Source organism: Copidosoma floridanum, unplaced genomic scaffold (genome assembly GCF_036245765.1).
Source record: "Copidosoma floridanum isolate Cflo_tuat_1 unplaced genomic scaffold, Cflo_Japanese_pri ptg000013l, whole genome shotgun sequence".
In the NCBI taxonomy this organism is placed as follows: domain Eukaryota; kingdom Metazoa; phylum Arthropoda; class Insecta; order Hymenoptera; family Encyrtidae; genus Copidosoma; species Copidosoma floridanum.
In genome coordinates this window covers 25,432,820-25,458,075 of record NW_028321890.1, presented here as the reverse complement: position 1 = coordinate 25,458,075, position 25,256 = coordinate 25,432,820, and the positions used below count along the sequence as shown (strand labels likewise).

Sequence of the window (25,256 nt, the reverse complement as noted above, 5' to 3'; positions counted from 1 at the left end):
ACTAAAACTGTATTTATTGTAATCGTCAATTTAATTTTTAATATTAGTTTGTGAATTTAACATTAAGTTCTACGTATTTACAGTCGTACTTATCAATACTAAATTATTTATTGTAAAAATGTGTTCGTGTGGATACCTTTATATATTTATTTATGAAAATTGAACCATGTAACCGTATATTTATAAATTAACATATTATTTATTTATCTACTGAATCGGTTTTGTGTGTGTTTGGAAAAATGAGTAATTTTACTATAGGCACTACGTCACATGATGTAAAGTATAATTAACTTTTTATTTTTTTCACTATAGAGAAAAAAAAAAAAAAAAAAAAAAAAAAATTACATTTAATCGTATACACAACTGCGTGTTTAACAATAATTTGTGTCTTTTACTCATGTGTGAATTTTCATCATCGATTAATATTTATAGTGCATGCTTTGTCAAGAAAATGATTATATATCATAAAAAAAAAAAAGAAAAAAAAAAAAACAAAAAAAGAAAAAAAATCTCAAAAACTTTTTACTGTGAAAAGTAAATTCCAGATTATGAAATGCGTCATCAACATTTTTGAAACTGTTCGTACATCAAAAGTATAACTTTTTCTTGTAATTCAATATTGTCCATTCGAATAAAAATACAATGTCAACAATTGGATCAACTCAAATAAAGCAAAAATACATTACAACCCGAAAATTAATGGTTAATATTATTGCACTCCAAAAGTTTCCTTCTCTTTTTTTTATGAAAACTACAATTAAAATAAAAATTCAACTAGTTTTGTGTTCATCAGGTTTTAAAACGGAGAGCTGTTAAAAATTGACGGGTAGTAAGGGTGCCTGTACACTCACCATACCTTGATTCGCAAACCGCGAAGTTTGAATTCTTAAAGTAATTTATCGTATTAAAACACGAGGAACAACCAGAACCATAAAATAAAAATATAATGATAAACAACTATCATAATAACAACTATTGAACAATCTTAAAATCATACTTTATGTTTATTTGTCATTAAAAAATTTAAGAATTTAAACTTCGCGGTTTGCGAATCAAAGTACGGCGAGTGTACATGGGCGTCTTGCAGTCTGGAGACTGCCAGCCAAAGCTTCGGCGGGCGATTCAATTCAAATTGATAGAGATCAATATTTTTTTTTTCTTGCATTCCGTACAACAGACACCTTGTTTTCAATGAAACTAGACTCTGAAGTCGTATTTTGATTTTAGAAACTGGTTTTGGTAAAAAATTTCGAGTAAGTATAACAAATGACTAGTTTTTGCTGGCAGCCTGTTACTGCAATTTCCCTGTTTACCGACTAGTCGTTTGTTATACTGATTCCAAATTTTTTAAAACTTTTTACTAAAACCAGTTTCTAAAATCAAAATACGACTTCAGAGTCTAGTTTCATTGAAACCAAGGTGTCTGTTGTACGGAATGCAAGAAAAAAAAAATATTGATCTCTATCAATTTGAATTGAATCGCCCGCCGAAGCTTTGGCTGGCAGTCTCCAGACTGCAAGACGCCCATGTACAGGCACCCTAAGGTTCTTTTCGTACAAGTTACGCAATTTACATACACGGATTATTTATATATTTAGGTAATACATTGATAATATATTATATTCAAAGATTTGACGCAACAAATTTTTATTGTCGTGCGCAAGCCATCTCGTGGACGCAATCCAAAGTTATACACACGTGAACTTGAATTCAAACGCACTGACCGTCAACTAGTAATAACACGGATAGAAAACACTTACCATCAATCGCAAACGATTTTATAAAATTATACTTTTTTTACTATTAACAATCTCAATATTACAAATGGAGTGTATATTAATAGCAATACATCGATAAGCGTTAATTTCTTACGTTGCAGCAGTTACGTTAAAAAAAACGTTGCGATCGGTTTATTTCAAACGTTGAAGCGTAATATAACGATAAAACTAATGACCCACTTTCAATCTTAAAGCGCTTACACGCGGTGTACACACATCTTTCAAATATTGTAAAAAGTAACATATTGCTGAAAAGAACCAGTCGCGATTATAAATTTATTCTATTTTACAGTCACTGAAGTAAGGACAGTGATATATATATATATATCATCGATAATTGATGAACTATCTATAACTGACAACAATTTATTGTTAAAATAAACTGAAAGATAATACGATAGTGTCAAATTAAAAGAAAATGATTAGAGTAAGATCACGCATTCACATGGTGCATGATTATCGCGTGAGCTTCGCTGATGATGGTCATGGATGATAAATAGCAACAATCGTACGCGCATATGTGAAATAAGTATATATTTATCAGCTTGATATTACTTTTATGTCTACAAGAAACATGATATATCACCGCGTGTTGATGTACGATATGAGTAAATAACATGTAGACATAATATGACCCTAGATTATATATATATATATATATATATATATATATATATATATATATACATTTATTTGTATATATACGTGGGTCTGACCAACTTTTCTTGAAATGAAAAAAAAAAATTGATAATGTTACGTTTATACCCATACAAAACTTGAACCATGTGCACGAGAAACTTTGAATAATGTGTCAATCGCATATAATATATTGTATCTTTTGTATACATATATACGTGTAATTCTTAGTTTACATATACATTGAACGAAAAATCAAACGTACACGCGTTTTATCTCACGATATACTTAAATTATTTCCCTTCTTCCCATCCTCACGTACGCGTTTATGGAAAAAAAAAAAATTTGTATGGACTGCGAAGCTATAGGTTATCGGCTTATCGGTAACCGATAACAGCGCGTATAAGATCCCTTTGAATGCATTTATAAAAATTATGTACACTATGATTGTTATTCGATTTTCAACGTTAGGAGCTCTGTTTTGGTTTTAATACAACGGTTTTCGAGACATCGGGCAATGAAAACAAGTCAAGATTAGTGGAAAGCATTTTTTTTTCAAATTTTTCGGTGTAGGTATATAGTTTTTCACATATTTTAGCAAACGAAAAATAAATTAGGTATAGCACGGAAAACTAGAACGATAGGTGGAAGCAGATTATTAAAAAATTACCCTTAGCTAAGAAAATTACGTTTTTGCAACTATAGTAGACGAAAATCCCACGCGAACGTCTGTAAGTTGATCACTTTACCTTTACCGGGTGCAACAATTTGAAAGTATCATAATTTAGTGACGCGTGTACAATTATTTAGAAACATTTATTTTCTCACATCTTATTTTGTAACAATAATTTCAACGAATTTTGGGTACTCGGGGGTAAAATTATAAATAATAATAATGGACTCCCTTCGTGGATCCTTAAAAATTAAAGTTTCAAAACAGTCAAGTTGATTAAATTATATTTCATTTAGCTCCCCTTTGTTTCATTCAACTCTAAAGAATTTTTCGGTTTCACGTGAAAACGTGTTTTGAATAATAAATGTAGAATTTTGACAAGTGATTCCGACGTTAGGCAATTAAGCTTTTGCAAACAGACTCACTTGGATAAGTATATATAAGCACTTAAACATCATAGTGATAAATATATATCTTGTCATAGCTATATGCTTTGTCGTAATCAGCGCCTCTCGTGGTCACTACAACGAAATTAATAAGCGATTATTTTATTTAACTTCATTTTAACTATTTGAAGCTACCTACGATGAGAAAAAATTTCTACGTATTCAATAAGTATTGTAGCTTTTTTCTGTCGGTATTCCAGTAGCCAAACTATGAGGATTATTACGAAAGTAAATAATTTGTCCCACAATGCTTTTCGACTTCTTTGTTGATTTCATGATTCTTTAGTGAAAGTGAGCGGCGCTGCCGGCGTTGCTGCTTATATGGTTACTATTACTATACAATATTCCAATACAGTAATACACAATACTATACCAATACTACGACCTACGACTACGAGTCCACGACTGTACGGGAAGTCACGGACACAAAAAAAGTGATTGTGTATATATTATATATCTCTCTCTCTCTCTCTCGGATACGACACAGACTATATAGTCACAATAATATACAGTAAAAGCTAAGCCCTCCTGTAAGCCGTACTGTGGGTACATTAGGTATGTGTGAACGTGTTTGTGTGTGTAGTTATTAAAATTGCGCCAGCCGATATTTTTCCTAACCCTTGACTCGATAATGTGCTAATTTTTCAAGCTTCCCAAGGATCAATTGTTACCTGGTTATGAATATGAAGTCGTGCTAGCTTTAAGCTCGAGGATCTTAGCTGTCAGCGCGTGCAACGCAGTTGTCAGGAATACAAGGACAACATAACCTCAATCGTGATGTGAAGTGTCTCAATCTTAGCGCGGAGGAACGATCCGTGTTGCGAGTTTGTTTGTTGTGGTTTTCAATTTTCACTTGTCATTCATTGTTGTGCAAAGTGACAAGTTTACAGTAAGCGTATACAGGGTTTTCGCGCGTGCTGGTTTTTCTTGGCAGTGTTCAGCCTACCTGGTTAACCGATGACATTCAATTGTGTACTATTATTACAACTAGACTTGTTTCTAATTGGTACTTCACTGTAACTGCGAGTATCTTAACTGTCTGATGATGCTGTAGTAAGTCAATAAATTACTCTAGTTGTTACTGTCATAAGTTGTGCTGAATCTCGGAATCATAAGAATCGGAGGAGCATTTGAACTTCTTTGTTTACACAACAATGAATATCTTTTCACAAAGTGCTAATTCCAGTGTAAGTACTTGTAGTTTGATAGGTAAATGTTCCAGACAGCACATAAATTCTTGATCAAGCTCTGTGTGCACAAATTTGTTTAAAAAGCTTACTATATTTACATGTTGTATTATAGAGATGTAACATGTAACAATTTCTGGTTCATAACAGTGAGCATTAAATTTTTTTGTACACGTTGATTTGAAGGTCAAAATTTTTGTGCAATGGAGTTTTTTCAAGTATCTACAACTGCCTTTAACAAAGTCTGAGCGGTAAAAAAACAGAAGTAATAAATTCATATACATCTTAGTTATTATGCAGCTTGTGAAAGGTACAATAAAAACATTTCTCAATGAAGATCCTAAATTCAAAGCATCCAACCATGGACAATAAATTAAAATTCTCAGACCGCTTCAAGGTCTTTGTAAATTCAGACCTGCAAAAAGGTGTTGATCCATATGTATTCAATGACACGGAGCAGCCGCTTGTTGTGTCGACAGGCGGCAAAAACATCAAACTAATTGCTCCAAAGAATTCAAAAACACCAAGCACCAACAGAAACAAATCCAGGGGAAAGGTTTTAAAAACAAAAATCAAGACAGAGTCCAATCTGTTGACTGAGATCAAAACAGAACCAAGATCAGATAGTAGTTGTAACATGACTAAAAGCCATTATGCACCGACCCAGTTGATTCTTCAACAGAAAGAAAAGTACATCAAGTTGCTGCAAAAGTACAAAGAAAAGCGTATAGATAGGGACCACACTCTCCAGTACTACCCAAGGGCTGGTGAGGAGTTATCCGATAGCGAGTCCAGTAGCGATGAGCTTCTGACTTATCAGCACCATTGGTACTCTGGCACGACGGACTTTTCGTCGACCAGATCGAGCCGACTGGCTAATGTGAGGGTACAACTTCAGCGCCAATTGTACCAGCTTCAATTCAAGGACGAGGAGCAACAGCAAGCTTTAAAGAAGAAAACTCGTTACCTGCTGCAGGCTGCCGTGCGCGACCCAACAGCTACCGCGAGGATACTGAGCGGCTCCAAGTCGACGGTCACAGACGGGCCTTTGATAGTGGGAAGTCCCTGCGGAGCCGAGGGCTGCCAGCAAACTTCGCTTCCCTGCACTCGACACTGCTCCCGTCACATCATGCTTAACAGTGACCAGCTGCTCTTTGAGCACTGCACGGCCAAGTTCAGCGACAACACGCAGTGCTCCGTGCCGGTTTTCGACGTGGCACACGAGTTGCCTCTCTGCCCAGAGCATGCGAGGAAGCGCGACAACTACCATCGCAAGTCCCAGGAGTCCAAACCAAAGAAGGCACGCAGCAAAAAGCCGAGCTCTCCCAACATCGTCTCCTCAGCGCCCACAATCGCGACGAGCACGACGAGCACGACAGTCACACCTGGTGTGGGTACCGTTGTGGCTTCGGCTGGAGCTGTGTCCGCCGGTGCGGTGAACCCAGCAAAACCCAGCAAATCCAGATCTAGACCCAAGAAAAGGAAAAGGCCGCCATCGACCGGCAAATTGGAAGTCAAAACGATCCCTCACCAGCCAATCGCTGAACAAATTGTGCCCCCAGTCATGCCCTCAGTCGTTCCAACGAACCACCATCACCTGCTACCTGACGAGAATCACTTTACGAATCACATGATTTCCAACAACGAATTGACCTCCAAGACTTTGAACAATCTGAACACTCTCGCTCAAGAATTGCCCAATCAGATGGGGGCTCTGAATAATTTGAATAATATGAATAATTTGAATAGCTTGAGTAACTTGAATAATCTGAACAACCTCAGTAGCATGAATAATCTGAATAATTTGAATAATTTAGGCTTGGATGTTGGATCTTTGGGACTTGGGGCTGGATTAAAGGTGGAATTGGATGATCATGAGGTGTTTGCCTCGCTGGATCATGCAACTGAACATGACTTTGAGAATGTTCTTAACAGTTTGCCAGCAGATGCTTTCAACGACTTATTCATAGGTAATTGTGCACTTTTCGTTCATTATGTTGTTTTGAGACTGATAATAATTCTAGATGTTTTTATAAAAAATAAAACATTAATTGTAGTCTTTTTTTTTTTTAAGTTCAGTCTTGGTACTGTATCACAATTATCAATCGCGTGATCTAAATTGAAAAAAAAAAAAGTCTCAAAACAGCAATCATTTCTCCCGAAACTCAGAACTGGAGAGTATTATATTATTTTGCATTATAGAAGGAAGAAATGGCGAATATGAGCCGACTCGCGAGGAAGAGGAGGAACTGGAACGTGCCGTCGAAGCATTTGACAAGGATGTTAGGAATATTGAGCGTATGGGTGGTACACACGGGCTTTTAGAGCCAAGTCTTCTTGTCCAACTCATGTCGGATATAGCTTCGTAGTCCACGTCGCCTTGCTAAGCATTAACTGTGCACACGTTCCTTTTCTCTTTTGTTAAAGTGTATATTCAAAATGACAAATGCTTGTCGATGCTGGTGCTGTGTAAATTCACCATTTTTTATTTTATTTTATTTTTTCTTTAGATTTCAGCACTAGCTTTTCGACGTTCTTGTGTGAGCGAACCAACACTATGTTGTTCGACGTTGCATAGCTAAAGTGGTTTTTTATTAATTTTTTTTTTTTTTTTTTTATGATTTACATGCATTGTATATGTGGTGAACGAATGAAAAACTATTTTAGAGTCATGTTTAATTTGTAAAAAGTATAAAAAATATTAAGCACGGTAAACTGACTCGTTTACACGACAAAAAAATTTAAAAATAAGTAAACACGTTGCGGGGAAATGCAACAGCAAAATAATGTAGATTACGTAGTTCTTAGGTGTCAAAACGGTTAAGCATTTTTGTCCCACAAATTTCCTGTAGATCAAACGACAGTAGTTATCTTAAAATCTTGTTAAATATTACCTAGAAGAAAAATGAAGCTGTTGTTTGTTCAATCATTATTTTTTTGTCCAAATGTTACATGTAAAGAATAACTCTGTAATACATACAAAAGTACTTTTTTGTATGTTAAAAACAATGATGTATAAATGAATTTTTTTGAAAGTTTAAGTGTTACGAGACGAGCTAACCAATAGAGTTTAGATACACGCGCAGATCACGTCAATAGTTATTGCCAAGAAAATATACAGATCCTTGTCTGAGCATAATGAAGCAGTTGTATAGGTTTATTCTGAACAAGGTATTAAACAAACATAAAATAGCAAAATAAGAAAAAATTTAAAAAAAAGGATAATACTGAAAATACATAAGAAAAGCGTGTAACACATTTTTAAGTAAGGAAAAAATGTATATTGGTACACCTAGTTAATGAAATTAGATTTAAGAAATAAAATATCAGATAAAGCAAAACAATTGAGCACGTTTACGCTCGAAATGAAATATATAGTTTTTACTTGTACATTCTTGCTCGTTCAAATCGAAACTAATTTGTTCATACTATTTTTGCTCGGAAAAAAGTGTTAGGGAGGTATTTGTCAAACTTGTGTAACATCGTGTGTATAATCGCGTGTAATATATAGGCATAATGAAACGATTAAATTATACATTGATTCTTTCGTTTATAATTTACAATCACACAGGCACTTGTATAAATGTGTACAGTGGTAGATCTACTAGATCGCACTTTGTCCAGTAAATTTTCGAACTAAGAAATCTGTTAACAAACAGACACATCACGAAACAATTGATTATTTGTTGTAATAAATAATTTCAATTAAAAAAAAAAACCAATTAATTTTTGATCTCATTAGTATACCTTTTTTCTAAATTTGGTAATCAATCGATGAAAATTGAATAACAGGACGATTGCTTGAGTATTTTTGTTACATACCGAAAGTATATGTAAATACATATTTATATATGGGTATGTTAAGTTGATATTCTAATTTTAACAACAATTACAACAATCCTGTTGTAACATTACGGCACTTGATGTAAGTTTTCAATAACTTAATAATTCATATAACATTTATGTTTTGTCATGTTACTACTTGTGTTTCAGTCTGTGACAAATTCTGACAATTCTTAAGAAAATCTTGAAACAAATGCGATCTGGCTTTTAATAATAACAAGGTCTGTGCAAAAATAAAACTCTGAGACTGACTGAAAAAAAACTTTCGATTGATGAATCCTTGAAGAAAATTCATAGTACTAGTAATGAAATTTCCGAAAATTTTAATAAGTAACGAAAAGTAAAATTAGCTGTATGTTGTGAAAAAAGAAAATCCTCGTCGATAAAAAAAAAGTAACAACAAAAAAAAAAGCTCCCCACATTGGGGGTGTATTTAAATGTGTTGTAAACAAACCACTCGTCTTGTATATCGTTAGATTACCGTTGTGAATTCACACAGATAAAAAATGAAGCAAAGTATAATTCGGTGGAAGAACAACGAATTTTATTTTTCCACCGATTGATCCAAAAACAACGTATACATTATAGAATATTGTATTGCCCTTGTAACATATTTATCATCAAAACTCTTCTCACTAGGCTATATGCTTTTTAGTGCTTACTTTTTTGTAGAACCCATGTACATGATTAATATATGTGTTAATATTTTTCTATTGCAATGAACGACATGTATAAACAAGTAACTTGCTACATTAGTTCCATTTGTTACGTCAGTATTTTTCTTTTTTCTTATTTATTTAAATTATAATTTTTTTAAGATAGTAGTGCACAGTCGAGTGGTAAATAACACCGAAATTGTACATTGTATTTTTTTATCACTTTAATTTCTTTTTTTCTATTTTTTTTTCTTTTTTATTTTCTCCATTATTCTCATCGCTTGAAAAAGAATGCTACAACAAATAATTATACTTGGACCGAATCGACTTTATGAAAATGGAATTTAAAAAAAACTGTGCATGCATGCAACAAAGCCGACTGGCCATACAAATAAATTTTTTACAGTTTATGAGATAAAAAAAATTACACAGACGACTTAGTTTTGCTTTAGTGCTTTTTCTCCACCTCACACCTACAACCATACCCCTATACCCCTCAACTCACGAGCAATAAGTGAATAAGTAAATAATAGATTAATTTCATGCTATTTTCGCGAGCTCCATCGTCACCAGAGTAAAGGTTATTGATCCAAACCACTGGCAGGTATCAAGCTTTCGTAATCGTCGGCTTCCTGTAAACGTAATACAAATGTATTAATTTTTGACAAAATATTTACAAATGTAATTCAACGTCGGTTTTCAAAATTTTGTTTCCTGTGAAATCTGAATGTTTGATGAACAAGAGAGACAAACAATAAGCAGAAAAAGTATTTTGTAATTGTAAAAATATAGTTCACGAATTGGAAGTCATTCGAGATGCACGTATTATTATCCTGCTTTCACACGTATAGATGTATAGTAAACCAATCACGTATTACGTTCAATTAACAACAGACTGCCGCCAAAAAGCACCCATTAAACATCCTTGATTTTCGTAACAAAAAATGCGCAAGTCGATTAATCATTTACAAGCATTCGCTTGATTATAGGTACGATGTAATGTTAGAAAAACACCTTTTTATCAGCACCAGTAGCTTCATGGACGACCACGTGGTCCTCTTCGCTCGCCTGGGGTATCAGCATGACATCAAAGTCGGAACGCGGCATGCCCAAAATTCCCAATTTTATGCCCAATCGAGGTAAATCTTGCTCCCTGGCGAGAAGAGCGTTTTCAAGATAAACCATGCGAGGATCCTTGGACTTGACGTTTGATCGTCCTGTCGCATGAAAAACAATTTCAGAATCGACCATTCCTTTCGCCAAAAATATCTCGGAAGAGTCTTCCCGCAACTGCGACGTTTTATATACACGCAATGTTATAGAACCCGTCCATTACCAATCGATAATAGCCGATGGTCGCAGTTTGTGTTGAGAATCTCATAGGGGAGCGGCGAATTGGACAGTATTTTCCGCCGAGCCGGTAGTCTCGGACCGTACAGTATCCAGCGCTCGTCCTCCGGCACTTGGCACTCGGTGCACCTTCTCTTGGCCGAGTTGAATGCGTCGCTCCTGAACAAACGGTGCATCTCCACCTCTGCATCAATCAATCACGTATATACTCGATGTATAGACAAACAATCAATAGAAACGCAACTTAAGCGGCAATTTCATAATATTCAAATTGACCCGCGTCGATCCAAGCTTGCAGATATCCCTTTTGCGAGCGAAAAATCAATTCTTTTTTTTTTTTGTTTTTTTTTGTTTACCAATGAGCTCCTTCTGTTTGCGCCCGAGGGCGATCCAAACGAGCCTGTGGCCGAACTGGAGCAGCGTCTCGTAGACCCTGAGGTCCTTCTCGCCGCACGACTGAGCGAACGCCGTCTCGCCGGCCCGAAGGTGGTGGTACGGCTTGGCCTCCTCCTGACGGCCCATCAGCAGCTCGGCGTACTCGCAGGCCAGCACGCACCGAAGGACCTTCATCTCCTCGGCTCGGCGTAGTCGAGCGCCACCGGCCAGGGGGTTCGGTATGCGGCGCGCCGCCGCCGCGCGCCTCTCCGACAGCCCCGTCCAGGTCGTCAGATAGTGCTGGAAGTAGAGGACGAGAGCCCGCAGGAAGCGCTCGCAGCAGACTTGCAGATACTTGGTGAGCTCCGGGCTCACGGGCGAGCCGATCAAGTACAGCGTCAGGTTTTTTACGTCTTGCAGCAGGACCACGTCCGCCTCCCAGTCGTTGGTTTCGTCGCTGGTTGCTTGGACCGATGGTTTTTTGCGCTCGTAGTACTTTTGGAATTTCGTCTGTGAATTTTGCGAATAAGTACATAGAGCGACACGTGATGGCGTTTTGCCCATTGCTGTTAATTTATTTCTTTTTTTGGCCTCAAGCAACATTTTATTTGTTCGTTTAATTATGATGAAAAAATGAGCGCCATAAAATCTAATAATAACAGTCGATCAGGTCAAGGTTTAAAATTACGATAAAATTTACGATTGATCTATCTCAAGATGATGTAGAATTATTAGTTATTATTATTACTATTTTTTTTGTATGAAATCTGAATTGAAAAAAATCAATTCCGTCATTAAATTTATTAATAATCAGTTACAATTTATAATAATTATTATCAATTACCCATAAATTTTATATTAAATAGTAACAAATAATTATTTTTAATCGAAACTCATAATAACTATTTTCATTTTTTTTTTAAATTACTTTCCGACATGTCGATCAGGATGAAAATAAAAAAAAAAGCAGCAGATACTATCTCATAGTATCAGTTATTAAATGATATTCTCAGTCTCAAACATGGGGGCTTCATTAATTTTTTGCTATTGGTTATTATCACTTATTGTGAGTTAAGCTTATATTTATTCTCATGATTTTTACTGAAGGATGTAAAAATGTTTGTGTTTTCATATCGTGAATAATGTAATGTATATTCAAGATAAACTATCTAATGCACTTTTGTTTCACATTATTGCGGCAGTTGCGCATTATATACATATAGTCTTTAGTTTTTTTACTGATAAAAAAATTGATAAATCGTTTAAGAGATTAAACAATTTCTTTTTTTCCACAGATTAGCGAGTAATTAAAAGTTTCTTCTTCGATGCTGGTAATTAAATTTCGTTATAAATAAAAATAAATCAATTACGTTACATAATGTTAATCGCTATTCAATAGAGCTATAACCAACCTGTTCGGTAAAACTGAGGGTTTCCTTGAAATTGTATATCAAATGCTTGTGAGGAAAATATATTTTGTTCTTCGCGGCTTTTGATTTTCTCCTCGAAACTTTTTTCTTGTCATCGTCTTTCGTTGTTCTGTTAAATAAGTTTAATTTGAAAAATACAATTTAAACACTTTTTTTTGTTTTACATTTTATATGTTAACGTACCTCGCCAAAGCTAGCCCCTCGATAGTATCATCCCATACAAAACACTTTTTTTCCATTTATAAAATTTTAACAAAAACAAAAAAAATGTGACGAAATAACGTCGGTACAAAAATATCTATCTCAGGCTAGTAAAACTACGTTACTGACTGACAGGTACTGATGCTTGAAAGCTGAAGTTTGAACTGAATTGAATTATTGATTTGGCGCAGTTTGTTCTAGTTTGAATCTAATTGCCAAAAGTACTATCACTATATAGCATGCGAATCGGGTAGCTTATAGCTTTTAAAGTTTTAATGGAATTCCACAAAAAAAAATACAAAATTGGTAATACGAATTTTGCGATTGTTTATTGGTTTTAAAAAATATTTAACTAATAATAAAATCATGATAAAGCTGCCTGTCTCATCTTTTTGGCCTCTTCCACAGTTCTCGGCATTGAATCTAAAATTTCTTGATCTTCTTCAAATATAGCTTTGCCAGGAATTTTCCAAAATTCAGGTGGAAGATCAAGTTTCTTAGACATGTCAGCTGAATCGTGGTGCAGTGTACATCGAACTTTAACAGATTCGGTATTATTGATGGTTACAGTAACATAAAACTCTTTACCTTCTAAATCCAAATTAGGACCTTTTATTTCTTTCTCTGGCATTGTTATTGACTCATCAGTCACATGAACCCTTGCTTTTCTGAAATTTGCTCTAATATGCCATTTTTCAAGAGTCCAAGGCTGATCGACAGACATGGTTACTATTAAATTAAAGGGCGTCAAGCATTTTTGTGTCAATGGAGCTGTTTTAGAGCTGTATATTTTTTCTTCTTTAACAACACTTGCATATTTTTCTATATTTTCTGGTGTTGAATAAACTGCCAAACCTGGCAGCAAAAAGTCTCTGTATGCTTTCATAGGTTTCAAACTGATTTTATCACCTTTTTCTCCGACACCCTCTACAAATTGAGTTAATATCATGTCTATTGGTTTCTTTGGCCTAGTGTTTGTATTTTCTATTACTTCATAAATAAACTGTCTATGCTTCATCTTGGGAACCTTCCCTCCCTTTTTTATAAGACTGATCGGATACATCCTTCTCAATAGAACTACATTCTAAAACACATGTCAATTGTTACATTGATAGAGAAAGTTGCAAGCAAATGAAGTCAATCAATTAATCATTAGTTTGAAAGAAGATTCTTACTCTTGTTTGTTGATTGAGAACATTAAACGATTGATTTAAAAGTGTTGTCGAAGTTGTCACAAGGATACTTGTCGATAATTTCAAGGGACCTATCATTTTTTATGTTTTCGTACCGCTTTGCTATTTAACAACAAAATTACACTGGTTTTAATATTGATGCTCTTGGTGTATGTCATTTAAAAATACTTTGCGGTGTTTCGAGGTTATGACGATTCTCTTGAATACATTCGTAAAAAAATTAAAAATAAATTAAGGTGCTTTTTCATGAAGCACATTAGAAAGTAGCGACCAGCGTCAAACTGTATTTTAACTTATTTTTTTGTTGATCTACACACGTAACTAACTACAAAGAAAACAAACACTAAGTGGACGAATAAAAACACGATTTTTCTATTGTCTCCATTCGATTAACTCGAAATGAGACGGTAAGTACGAGATTACAGAAATCCTACTACTTAATTAGATGTCTTGGTGTATTTTGTGCAATGAGAGAACTATTGCACTTCTCTTGCTTCGCTCTCATTGGCTCCTCGTGTTTCATTTCCAGCGGGCTGTCCTATGAAAATGGACCTTGAAGTTCAAATCAAAGTCACAACGTCAACAAGTAGTACACTTATCCATTGTGAATGAAGCCTTAAAATTGATCGTCTCCTTTTAGTTTTCAGCCATTTACATCAGTCTGACTATACCTACTTACTTATACGAACTAATCGCGAAAGTGTTACCGTGTTATTCACGGATATTTTAAGTGTCGATTTGACAAGGTTCATACCCCAACTCGACCGTAGTGTCTATCTGACCTCAATTCCCTACTTATTTATTTACAATTTAAAGTATTGTAGACGTTATAATGTAAGGTACCTACTTAAGAAAACGAAGGGAAAGTGCATGTGTAGAGAGCAACGGTAATCGCAAGTGCGTTCGTGTGTCGCGCAGTGCGCAATTTTTCGATTATCATCGTCATCTTCAACATCGTCAGTATACAGCCGTCGATCAACACGCAAAAAGAGTTTACTCTTTGGACATATATCATTGTATTAAAAGTACACCTTGCGCACGGCCTTCTCAGTTCTCACTGCAGTTTTCACAAAACGTTGTGCAGGTCAGGAAAATTACGTTGTCGTCTCGGTCGTCGTAGTGGTCGTCGTCGTCAAGAGAGGAATAATACATTTTTTGAGGTTGCTAGACTAGATATAAGAGAGAGACTATATAATAAAGCACAAATAAGTACTATACATAACATAACGAAGGAGCAGAGAGGAGAGGACAGTCGTCAGCAGTGGGTCGGCATAAAAGTAAGCACAAGAGATAAGTATAGGGGAAGTGAAGAGAGTAGACGAAATCCGCTGCCAAGACGTTCGGTGTGTTGAGTGATACGCTGCCGACGACAATGCACACGGTCTCCGAGATGGGCACTAGCGTGCCCGCTTTCCTGGGGAAACTCTGGAGGCTGGTTGAGGATCCGGAAACTGACGAGCTCATCTGCTGGGCTTCGGTGAGTAATGTTTGCATCTCGTTGTACCTATTGATATATGTTAATGATATTGACTTCCTCGCGGTTCGCGGTGGCTGCTACATTGACCTGTTATGTCTCGAGTGCGTGAGTTTGTGTGTATACATTATCAATCTGATGTGTTTGATATTGCTCATGATGGTATATAGATAACTTTTGTCACATATTATTTTTGGACTTTAATTTACCTTATATCGAAAGGGGTGGAAAAAAATTGTGATCTAACTATTTTCTAGGATTTCCATTGACCTTTGAATTAATCTAAAAGGTCAATAAAACATAATAATGATGTTGGTCCTTAAAGATACGTCGTCAATCGTAATATGGCACCTATGTGTACTTGTATACGTATACACACAGGTGCTTTGTTTCTTTTTTGTACCCCTCACTTTGCCTGCAGTCTCTCTATTTTTACATTCAATTTCATATTTTTGTTCATCATATAAATACGAGTATCCAGTGGCCAAAAGTGTAGGTCCACAACGTTGTTACTCTTGTTTGATTCTTTGACAACAAAGATGCATCTGTTAAAGCATTATTACAAATCTTAGTGCTTGCGTCAAAAAATGTTTCAACGCAAAGATCTCTGGGTAATAATTTATGAGTAATAATGTTAATCGTTTTGTTGTCTCCATGAGATAAAAAATAAAACAGTATTTTCGAACTTTCTACTCGTACAGCCGGCGGGTCAATGTTTACAATAGTTGCAGGTCGGCCAGATAGGTATCTTGCATATTTTTGTAAAAAAACAATCGCAACTTCGTACATAGAACCGGCCACTAGCAACAGTGGCAGATTGAGAACTTTGTTTTCTTCATCGGGCATATCAACGCGGCATAACACGCGATCCGGTTTAGGTGCATACATATAATATCTAAGTGCCTCACACCTATTCCGGCTCGGCGTAGAAGCAAACGTATTGCGACGTTTGGTCACTGTTTATGCACAGAGGCTCGTTTTAACACCAACATGCGTGAGATTCTTTCATAAGTACGTTAGGATATTACATCACACGCCGCTCTCTGTTCATATAGCTGATATTGTGTACTTTTAAAGACACATGCTATGAAAATTTTTTCATTTTTTCCCCAAGTCCATGCGCCAGGGTGAGTAGTCTGTACCAGATAAAGGACAGATCATGCTTTTTTCCTATGGTTAATGAGATTGAAATCACCTCTCTAAACATATGTGTGCTAATTAAGCATAAGTTGAATCTCAGATCATTAACATAAGTTGAATCAAACAATAGTATCAAATAATAAAATATAACAATAAAAAATTTTATTTTTAATTTTGTTTTTTCTATACTATAAAGACAAGTGTTTAATAAGTATCAAAACTATTAAAGATAATTACAAAGCACAATGTACATTATACAAGTGTGCTCTTCTTTAAGAGATAAAGCGTTTTATAAAAATCGAGCAAAATATTCCTTAAGGTTGCAAAAATAAGTAATGTAAATATCTTAATGACTTTAAAGAAAACGTATTTCTGATTTACAGAATGGAAGGAGTTTTTTCATAAAAAATCAAGCACGATTTGCACGAGAATTGCTTCCACATTACTACAAGCACAACAATATGGCTAGTTTTGTGCGACAGTTGAATATGTGTAACTATTTTTAATATACACATTTATTGCCAGAGTCTTGTGTGTGAAACTTAAATGATGGTATGTATTGAAATTGTTAATCTTTTTTTTTTCTAGATGGTTTTCATAAAAAAGTTTCAGTAGAACTGGGTGGCTTAAAATGTGACAAAGATGAGATGGAATTTGCTCATCAATACTTTTGTAAGGACCATCCATACCTCTTGGATCACATAAAAAGAAAGGTATAGCATTTTAAATACTTTATAATTTATTACATTTACAATTTTATAATTATCATGATGCTCTTCTAGATTGCATCAAATAAATCGCAAGATCCATCTCAACAACCAATTAAACCAGAATTGATGAATAAAATGTTGACAGAAGTAAGAAGTTTGAGAGGAAGGCAAGAAAACTTTGATTCAAGGCTTGGTGTGATGAAAAGGGAGAACGAGGCTCTGTGGAGGGAGCTTGCCTTATTGAGACAAAAACATATGAAACAACAACATGTTGTCAATAATCTAATTCAATTTCTAGCGAGTCTTGTGAGTTCAAACAGAAATTCTGGTTTGGGAATAAAGAGGAGGTATCCTCTCATGATTGATGATGCACGTAGACAAAAAATAAAGCAAAATAAAGTACCCAAGGTACGTAAAAAAAATTTTTATTTTTTCCTTATAACATTTTATCTACTTTACATATTTCATATAATTTTAAGGTACATAATTCGCCCACAAGACCAGCAATTCATGAATTGGATGCATATGATACAGATTTAGACTCTGAGTATATTGTTGCCGAGTACGTGAATAAAAAATTTTCTTCCAAATATTGATTATTAAAATTCACTTGTTTGGAATAAAAACTTGGCCAAAACTTTTTTCAAAATAATAAATTTTTCTTTCAGAATGTTGGACAATGACACGAGACCTACCATTGAAAGTCCTGAACGGTACACAGCTGAAGAGAACTTGCAAGAATATTATGTTGATAATACAGAACAAATTCCACAAGAATTTGAAACCACAAACATTAACGCATCAAAGAAAAAAACGAAAATTGATAAGAAAGGGTAAGCACAGTGAAATCATTTTTTTATTTATAGGGATATAGTTTTTTCTAAGCTTAGGAGAGTACAATACCATTCTCTTTTCTGTGGCATTCACTATTTTTAATGTAAGATGCGATGAACCAGATATTTTTTTTATTGTATTCAGAAAAATCTAATTGATTTTACTTAACAACAGCTTTGATATCAATCGTGTACCAAATACTTTGCGCCCTTCATGGTAGTATTGAAAAATTTATTTTTACAAAAACTTTTCATCATCTCACTAGGCCTACATATTTCAAAAAATTTTAACGCTACATATTGATAATGATTGATTAAAGTTATGAGTTCATTGTCTCTTATTGTTAGTGTAAATTATGTAAAACTAAAAATAACTGGAAAAAAATTTTGTCAATAATGAGTAACACAAGTGTCTAACTGTAACATAAATTAAAAAGAATTGTTTAACATCTTCATGATGTTAGTAGTTCCCCTTGAATATCAATGTTTTATCTGATTTTTTAGTCCTTCGTAAATAATAACACTATAACACGCTTTAAACCTTACCAGGAGGAAAAATAGAATGCCCATCAAAATATTGATACCAGCTTCAGAAAACGGAGAAGAAACAAGGTTAACAAATTTCTGTTGTAGCTATTTGGTGTTGGTGCTTCGAAGATTTCTCTATTTTAATACGTAGAATATTTAAAATGCTATTGAATATTCCAGAAAGCTACAACTTTTATATTAACTTTAGAAACATGTTGTATGCATGACTTACGTTACACATTGTCTATCCAGCTTCAATAACAATTAAAATGCTTTCATTTTTCGTTTAACATATTTTTATACCCAAGTAATTGTTTTTTATGTTTATTGAGGCTTATTACAATGAATTGTTTGTTGGAATTTTTTAAAAACCTTTGATTTTTGTGTGTCTGCATTTTCATAAGTGATATACTTCACAAGCTCTGTTTATACGTTTGTTTCTGTAGATTTTTCGTTTTAGTAGTAATTCTCACTTTGAATTTTTTTCCTTGTGTATAAAACAACTATTTTTCGTAGGCATGATTGTTCCACAGGAGTACCTTGTATTTTTATCAAAGCACAAAGTTTAAGAACATTTAAATTGTCTACTGTTGATGCAAATAAGGTTTGAAAATAGCAAAAAGTTTATTGACTATTGCTGGAAGTAGCTAATATTAATTAACCAAGCATTTAACAGTAAATTTGATTTTAAATACTTTTTTTTTTTTATTGAACAATTATTGTTACAATGTCATTTTATAGTATCCAAATTTTTCTGTACATCGTAATTACACTTTTTGCTCTGATGACACTAGTGTCTGTTATACTTTAATTGCAAAAGCGTAGTTTTGTTAATAAATTTAGTTACTTGTTGGAATTTGCAATTCCTAGTATGAATAGTAATTTATCGATTATTTCATTCATCAATAGAGTATACATTAGAACAAGAGTTTTTTTTTTTTTTTTTTATACTATTACTAATGCAGCACAGGAGAAATTAATTTTAAGCATATTTTACTATGTTACTTGCATACATTTTTAACACACTTGCAATTTTTATAATTAGATGTAAATTGTGCCAGTCTTTAATTCATCTTCTTTTTACAGCTTTTATGTGTTAAAGTAATTGAAAACTACTTTTTGATTACGATTATCAGTGTATTAAATCGTTAAACAGTGCTGCTTTATTTAGATTCATAAGAAAAATGTAATTATATGCAAGTAAATCATATAATCACATCGAATGAATTTATTTTTTACAGAGAAGAAGTATATGTTGTAGAAATGCCAGCGAAAAGGACGACCAAAATGCAAGCGACGCGAGCCACGGAACGAGCAAGATCATCACCAAATCGAGTAATATCGAGTCGAGTGTCGGGCAATGCAGCAACGTTGCCTACAGCAGTACAACCAAAGCCAGTGCCATTTTCTACAGTACGCAGTTCCAAACTTGCAGCCATGGTTGCTAACATGAAGAAAAATGCAGAGCAGGAGCTGGATTTTGATTTGGAGTCTCTGCAAGATGACATCGAAGACACGTCGTCTAAGGATGACTCTCTCATCAAGCTGGAGAACATCCTCATCGTACCAGATGTGAACGAGGAAAATGCCATTGAAACCGAGGACTTTAACGGCGGTGCCATGCCGTTGAGCGTGAGCAGCCTGAATAGTGTTGGCACCAGTAATAACAGCCCTGGAGGTAGTAGTCTAACCACAGGAGACTGCAGCCCTGACGTTACCGGTGACTTGAGTAATGGAGCCTTTGGCAAATTCGATTTCATAAATGCGACGAGTAATGAGCCAGCTACTTTCTCTACGACGAACAACACCGAGCAGAAGTCATCAGATTTATCAGCTAAAAAGTCGATAAAAAATGAACACAAGAGTATGTCACTCAGTTGTATGAATCAGGGCAACACAGATGAAACTAACTACAGGTTAGACCCAATGTAAGTTCAGCACAGACCATGGGTATAATATAAAAACTGCTCAAGGATTTTTTGGCCATCTGCAGTAAGAGAACGCTCTTTTTTTAAATTTATTTATTTTTTTTTTTTTTTTAATGACAATATAATGTATTGAATATGACAATTCTTTAGTTGGATACTTATTAAAAAACACAATCATGCTCTTAGACGTTACCGTTGATCCGTCTATACGATTGGGGTTACATTTACATTAGCGAATAAATCTACATCTAAAATAACCGATTAATAATGTTTATTTAGAATGGAGTGTGACAGCCACATCGATAACATGCAAAATGATCTAGATAACTTGAGGGAAATGCTAAGTGGCCAGAATGTCAGCATCGATGCTAATACTCTTCTGGGAGTGAGTAGATATGATTTCGATGTAATAATTTTTCTTCTGGTAAAGTTGAAAGTTTTTAAAACTTCATGAGTGTAAAACACAATAATTATATACTTGTAATTTCGAATACAAAATATTTATAAACATTTATTAAGTTTTAGAAGTGTTCACACTTGTTAAAATTTGCTACAAATTTTAGTATTGATTTTGCAAAATTGAAAATTAGTCAGAAGCAAACAAATATTTTAATTGATGGGTTCAAGGGAAATTGGTAATTGTTTGAGTTTTGCGTATTATTTTCAATGTTGCTTAAACGATCATTAAAATTAATGACAAATTGTGATCAAAAGTTGAAAAATTTTAATTATCATTTGGTATCTTTAACTTATTACTCTTAGCTGTTTGGAACCGAAGATGCCATGAACCCTTATGGTTTTCCATTAAATCCTGAATTGGACCCTCAAGAAAGAGAAATTGACGACGATCATCACGTAAACGGTAATTTTTACTGTATTACCTTTTTTAAATATATATTTTAACTACTAAAAATAAAATTTCAATATAAAGTTTTAAAATAAAATGTTTGTTTCCGTAATATTTATAACTCAAGTGTAGCATTGACAAAGCATTGATCTATAAATAATCGCAGACTAACGTGTTGTGAATTTTCCGTAGTCTCACGATTTTGTGAAAATTCAAGCTTTTTTTCTTTCACTTGTTATTTAAAAAATTTCATAGCTGATTATATATCGATGTCATTGAGCAATTTTAGTATAAAATTTTACTATTAACAAATATAAGAAAAATACATGAAATTTTCACACATTTATTGTAGATTCAATAGGTCTGCAGAATAATCGTGAACTCATGTCATACAATTCGGGGAATGACTTGCTTGATTTCGAGGATGATCTTTTCTTAGGACCTTCGTCATCATCGCCTGCCCCTGCGGTAAACAACGGGAACGAAGGTCTTTCTGTAGCTGATTCACTCAAACTTGTCGATCACAAGGGAAATATTTTTGATTCGCTAATAGCGAATAATAATGCTTCACAAACGTGAATTAAATTCACTCTAAGTAAGTACTAAACATTAATATTATTCTTCCTATGAAATGTTTTTGTCAATCTTAATCGATGTCTTTGTTTTTAATATTTTTTAATACTTCATAAAACCTGTTTTAATGTATTAATCTAATAAAATTAAAATTAGAAAAAGTTTTGTGTACGTTACGAAACAGGTTTTAGTCCTAAATTTATTTTTACAATATATTTATAATTAGATAGATTTCTAAATACATCTAAAACTTGCTGATATGTATAATTTTAACTACTTGGCACATTAAGAAAGATGGAGTTTAGTAAGAGAAAACGTTGAGTTATCAATTCATTCAAAATAAAAATAGGCTTAATTCAAACTTACATTTGTAATTACATAAACTTTTTTGGCTTTCAGTTGACAAAACGAGTCATTGTGGCGTAACGTTTTTTTCAGGATTGAATCGTAAGCTTGTGTCGCAATACTCTGGTTCTTGCTATTCTTACTCAAATCTGGAGCGCGGTTCACGTCCATGTTCACTTGTCAGCGATAGTTAAAATTCTTATGTATACATATGATGATTATAAACAAACATTTCACCTGTTATGAGTAAATCTCTATGGTTGTTATGTTATCGTTGCAGATGATATAGTGGCCAAAATTTTAAAGAAACATGCTTTTTTGTGACGGCTAATTAAGAAAGTTTGTTATTCCTAACAATAAAAAGTCAAGATTTCAGTATTTTTTAGATAGTAATTTTGCGGCAGCTTAATTTTCATATTGAAAATTTATAAGCGCATTTGTTTCATTATTAACAGAGTAACGTGTTTTTTAATGTGATCTGATTAAACAGTTTTCTTTTAAGAAGTAATAATTAATATAAAAGAACAAATGTACCATGAAATGGTAATATATACAAAAAATTTTATAATACAAATTCGAGACTGAATCATGTAAAGTATTTTTTACGTGTAATGAAAATTTTTGTACGTATGATGAAAGAGTTTTTAAATTATAAAACATTTATTGGTACGTTAAAACTTCACTTGATATAAGGCTTTCAGTTTCTTATTTCGATTTTGAAGTGTCTCGGTTCTTTTCTTTTTAAATTTAGTTTTGATAAAAATGGAATGTTAATTTACTCTACGACACATATTGTATGAATAATTCGTCGAAATAACTTGTATAATACTCACTAAAATATTGTTTTAGGTTTTCATTTTGTACTGTTGTTGACTTTATTGATGACATTAAAGTTTTTCTATTTTGAAATGTTTATAAAAGACGAAAAATTATCTTCTTGACTAAAATATTCATATAATATCCTACTCCTGCTAACACTTAGGCTTGATAGATAAATCAAATTGGTGGATTTAACATCCAAGGAAGTATTTTATTATTTTATTGCTATTTTTATCGAGAAAAGTATCTACGAAATAAAATCCTTTCTATGTTAAGTTTTTTAAATATTATTATTTAAATCTATTAAGTGTTATATTTTCATTCCTCTTTTTAATATTGGAAACGTTTTGTATAAATTGAATGGTTTTTCTTCTTATAGTTGTAAAAAAAAAAAAAAAAAAAAAAGTTTACTCGAGTTACGAAAAAAAATCTCACAATTGTGGAGGGTTCAATTTATTGTCTCACATAATACCACACAGTTGTTATTTTATCCACGAGTTTATACATTTAATCTCGGCCGTCAAAGGAAAACTTTTTACGAAACTTATTTTACTAGTGAATTCAAATCATCTCGAAACCCTTTGGTTTATAAAGCAGTTTTCTTAAAATAATAAACTCCAAATAACAAATTCTTACTGATCTACTATTTTTTTGTTTTCAGTTTTGGGCAAAAGAAGAAATTTGCAGTGCCAAGAAAGGCATTTCTTGGATGGAATCATCCGTTATAATTCATAATGAGTTGTAATTTTGTCTTTTAATGTGTAAATATAATTTTTGATATGAAAAAAAAAAAACATAAGCAAGTATGGAGATTAAAAAAAAGAAGTTTTTATAGAGAAAAGGTGATGAATTAAATGATAGATTCTAGAATTATTTAAAATTTTTACGCGTAATATGCTTTCTTACTAGCAATTTCTTTTTATTGAAATTCGCATGTTACGGAAATTTACAATTAAATATTCAAACTTTTGTCCATTTCATTATCTTAAAAAATCACGTTTTACAAGATGTTTCTTATTTCTAAATATTTGATAATTGATTTTCTGTCTACATTCCCAGTTTTGGTTATCTTATTAATTGAAATCTTTGTTTTTAATTCAATATTTATTTGTTGCTTTTATTGTTATTACAGTTTTAAGAGTAAATGATGCGAAAAAAATTACATTTTTACTTTCCATTCTGACCTTATGTTAAATTAATAATTTTCGTTAATTTTGCAATTTATTGGTGTATATGCTGTAAATATGAGTGACACAGAATGAAAAAAGATATTAGGTATTAAGGTATTATCAGACCGTATTATCCAAAATCAATGTTTTAATTCACCTTGAACATGCAATATATCAACATAAAATTCAGAGATGAATGCGGAAATATGGGATATATTTATAATTATTAGAAACTGACAAGATGATAATTATCATTAGTTTTAAAACGCAGCTTGTGATTAATGTCATGTATATAATTGTTGATTCTAAATATTTTACTATTTTATTAAAATTTTCACGATAGGAAGGAAACATAAATTTATCAGTTTTCCAATTAACTAATGTAAAAACTTTATCTTATAGATATGCTGTTTTACTGTTTCATTTAAACGAATGATACTAGAATTCTGAGAATGCAGTTAAAAAAAAATCATCTTATACTTCTTTTAGTTAATCTATGAACTCCTAAACTTCATTCATAAGTGTTACTGAATTTTTATAAAAACAGTACCCATTGGAATCGATATGCAACCTTATATTATCTTCAGAAAAAAATCCAACTCAGTATATACTTTTTTTTACACGAAAAAGTTTCTGTTTTTAACTTATCCGTTTGCTTGATTCCTCACACAGTAATTCATTTAATATTTATGCGTGGAAATATAACATAAGAGATTAATTTTAATGCACTGTAATAAACAAAAGTTGTACTAATCCGTATGTGCATTTAGAATGGCATCAGAAATGCATATTCTTAATACTTCTTTTAAAATATTGTATGGAATATTTTTGTAAGCTGCAAATAAAAATCTACCTTTGATAGGAAGATGAAGAGAAAAAGACTAAAGATACACTAAGAATAAGCTTTTGGCTTTGAAAAAGTTTTTTAAATTCTTCAAGGATTTAGTAGTAGAAATAATGTAATAAATCCAAATAATTTTATGTACATTGAACAAAAATGACTAAGTGTATTTGGAATTTATATTGAAAAGCATAGAATTTTTCTAATTGTATACTCTGTTTAAAAAAAAATAGAGTGCAAACAATTATATCTCAAATGTATAAAATAAATAACCTTGGGAA

General features: G+C 33.1%; 4 protein-coding genes across 13 annotated transcripts; 2 read left to right on the top strand and 2 right to left on the bottom strand.

The window, feature by feature from the left end:
* Positions 1 to 4,067: 4,067 nt before the first annotated feature.
* l(3)L1231 (zf-C3Hc3H domain-containing lethal (3) L1231) lies at positions 4,068 to 9,593 on the top strand. Of its 4 annotated transcripts, none has more exons than XM_089591326.1 (4): positions 4,068 to 6,108; positions 6,166 to 6,415; positions 6,506 to 6,690; positions 6,923 to 9,593. In XM_089591326.1, exons 1-4 carry the CDS (start codon positions 5,052 to 5,054, stop codon positions 7,087 to 7,089), a joined length of 1,659 nt encoding a protein of 552 aa, XP_089447452.1. In that variant the 5' UTR covers positions 4,068 to 5,051; the 3' UTR covers positions 7,090 to 9,593. The 4 variants fall into 4 exon arrangements, with proteins under 4 accessions (XP_089447452.1, XP_089447451.1, XP_014219159.2 ...); XM_089591325.1 differs by having other exon boundaries at positions 6,503 to 6,690; XM_014363673.2 differs by having other exon boundaries at positions 4,068 to 4,720; positions 5,010 to 6,690.
* LOC106647269 (protein phosphatase 1 regulatory subunit 36) lies at positions 9,473 to 12,613 on the bottom strand. Its single transcript, XM_089591327.1, has 7 exons — positions 12,558 to 12,613; positions 12,357 to 12,483; positions 11,416 to 11,454; positions 10,926 to 11,379; positions 10,556 to 10,753; positions 10,234 to 10,436; positions 9,473 to 9,851 (listed from the first exon to the last, which is right to left on the bottom strand). The coding sequence occupies exons 1-7, from the start codon at positions 12,611 to 12,613 to the stop codon at positions 9,801 to 9,803; spliced, it is 1,128 nt and encodes a 375-aa protein (XP_089447453.1). The 3' UTR covers positions 9,473 to 9,800.
* Positions 12,614 to 12,878: 265 nt separating this feature from the next.
* On the bottom strand, positions 12,879 to 14,180 carry mRpL9 (mitochondrial ribosomal protein L9). The gene is made up of 2 exons (XM_014363711.2): positions 13,751 to 14,180; positions 12,879 to 13,659 (listed from the first exon to the last, which is right to left on the bottom strand). Exons 1-2 carry the CDS (start codon positions 13,844 to 13,846, stop codon positions 12,940 to 12,942), a joined length of 816 nt encoding a protein of 271 aa, XP_014219197.2. The 5' UTR covers positions 13,847 to 14,180; the 3' UTR covers positions 12,879 to 12,939.
* Positions 14,181 to 14,358: 178 nt separating this feature from the next.
* On the top strand, positions 14,359 to 25,244 carry LOC106647408 (uncharacterized). 7 transcript variants are annotated; one of them, XM_089591664.1, is made up of 13 exons: positions 14,360 to 14,928; positions 15,007 to 15,245; positions 16,766 to 16,874; positions 16,971 to 17,095; positions 17,165 to 17,500; positions 17,572 to 17,654; positions 17,761 to 17,925; positions 18,475 to 18,537; positions 19,695 to 20,381; positions 20,661 to 20,787; positions 21,144 to 21,243; positions 21,581 to 21,823; positions 22,201 to 23,588. In XM_089591664.1, exons 2-12 carry the CDS (start codon positions 15,141 to 15,143, stop codon positions 21,805 to 21,807), a joined length of 2,127 nt encoding a protein of 708 aa, XP_089447790.1. In that variant the 5' UTR covers positions 14,360 to 14,928; positions 15,007 to 15,140; the 3' UTR covers positions 21,808 to 21,823; positions 22,201 to 23,588. The 7 variants fall into 7 exon arrangements, with proteins under 7 accessions (XP_014219291.2, XP_089447790.1, XP_014219290.2 ...); XM_014363805.2 differs by having other exon boundaries at positions 14,359 to 15,245; positions 19,695 to 20,369; XM_014363804.2 differs by lacking the exon at positions 22,201 to 23,588 and adding an exon at positions 23,627 to 25,244 and having other exon boundaries at positions 14,360 to 15,245.
* The last annotated feature ends 12 nt before the right edge of the window (positions 25,245 to 25,256 follow it).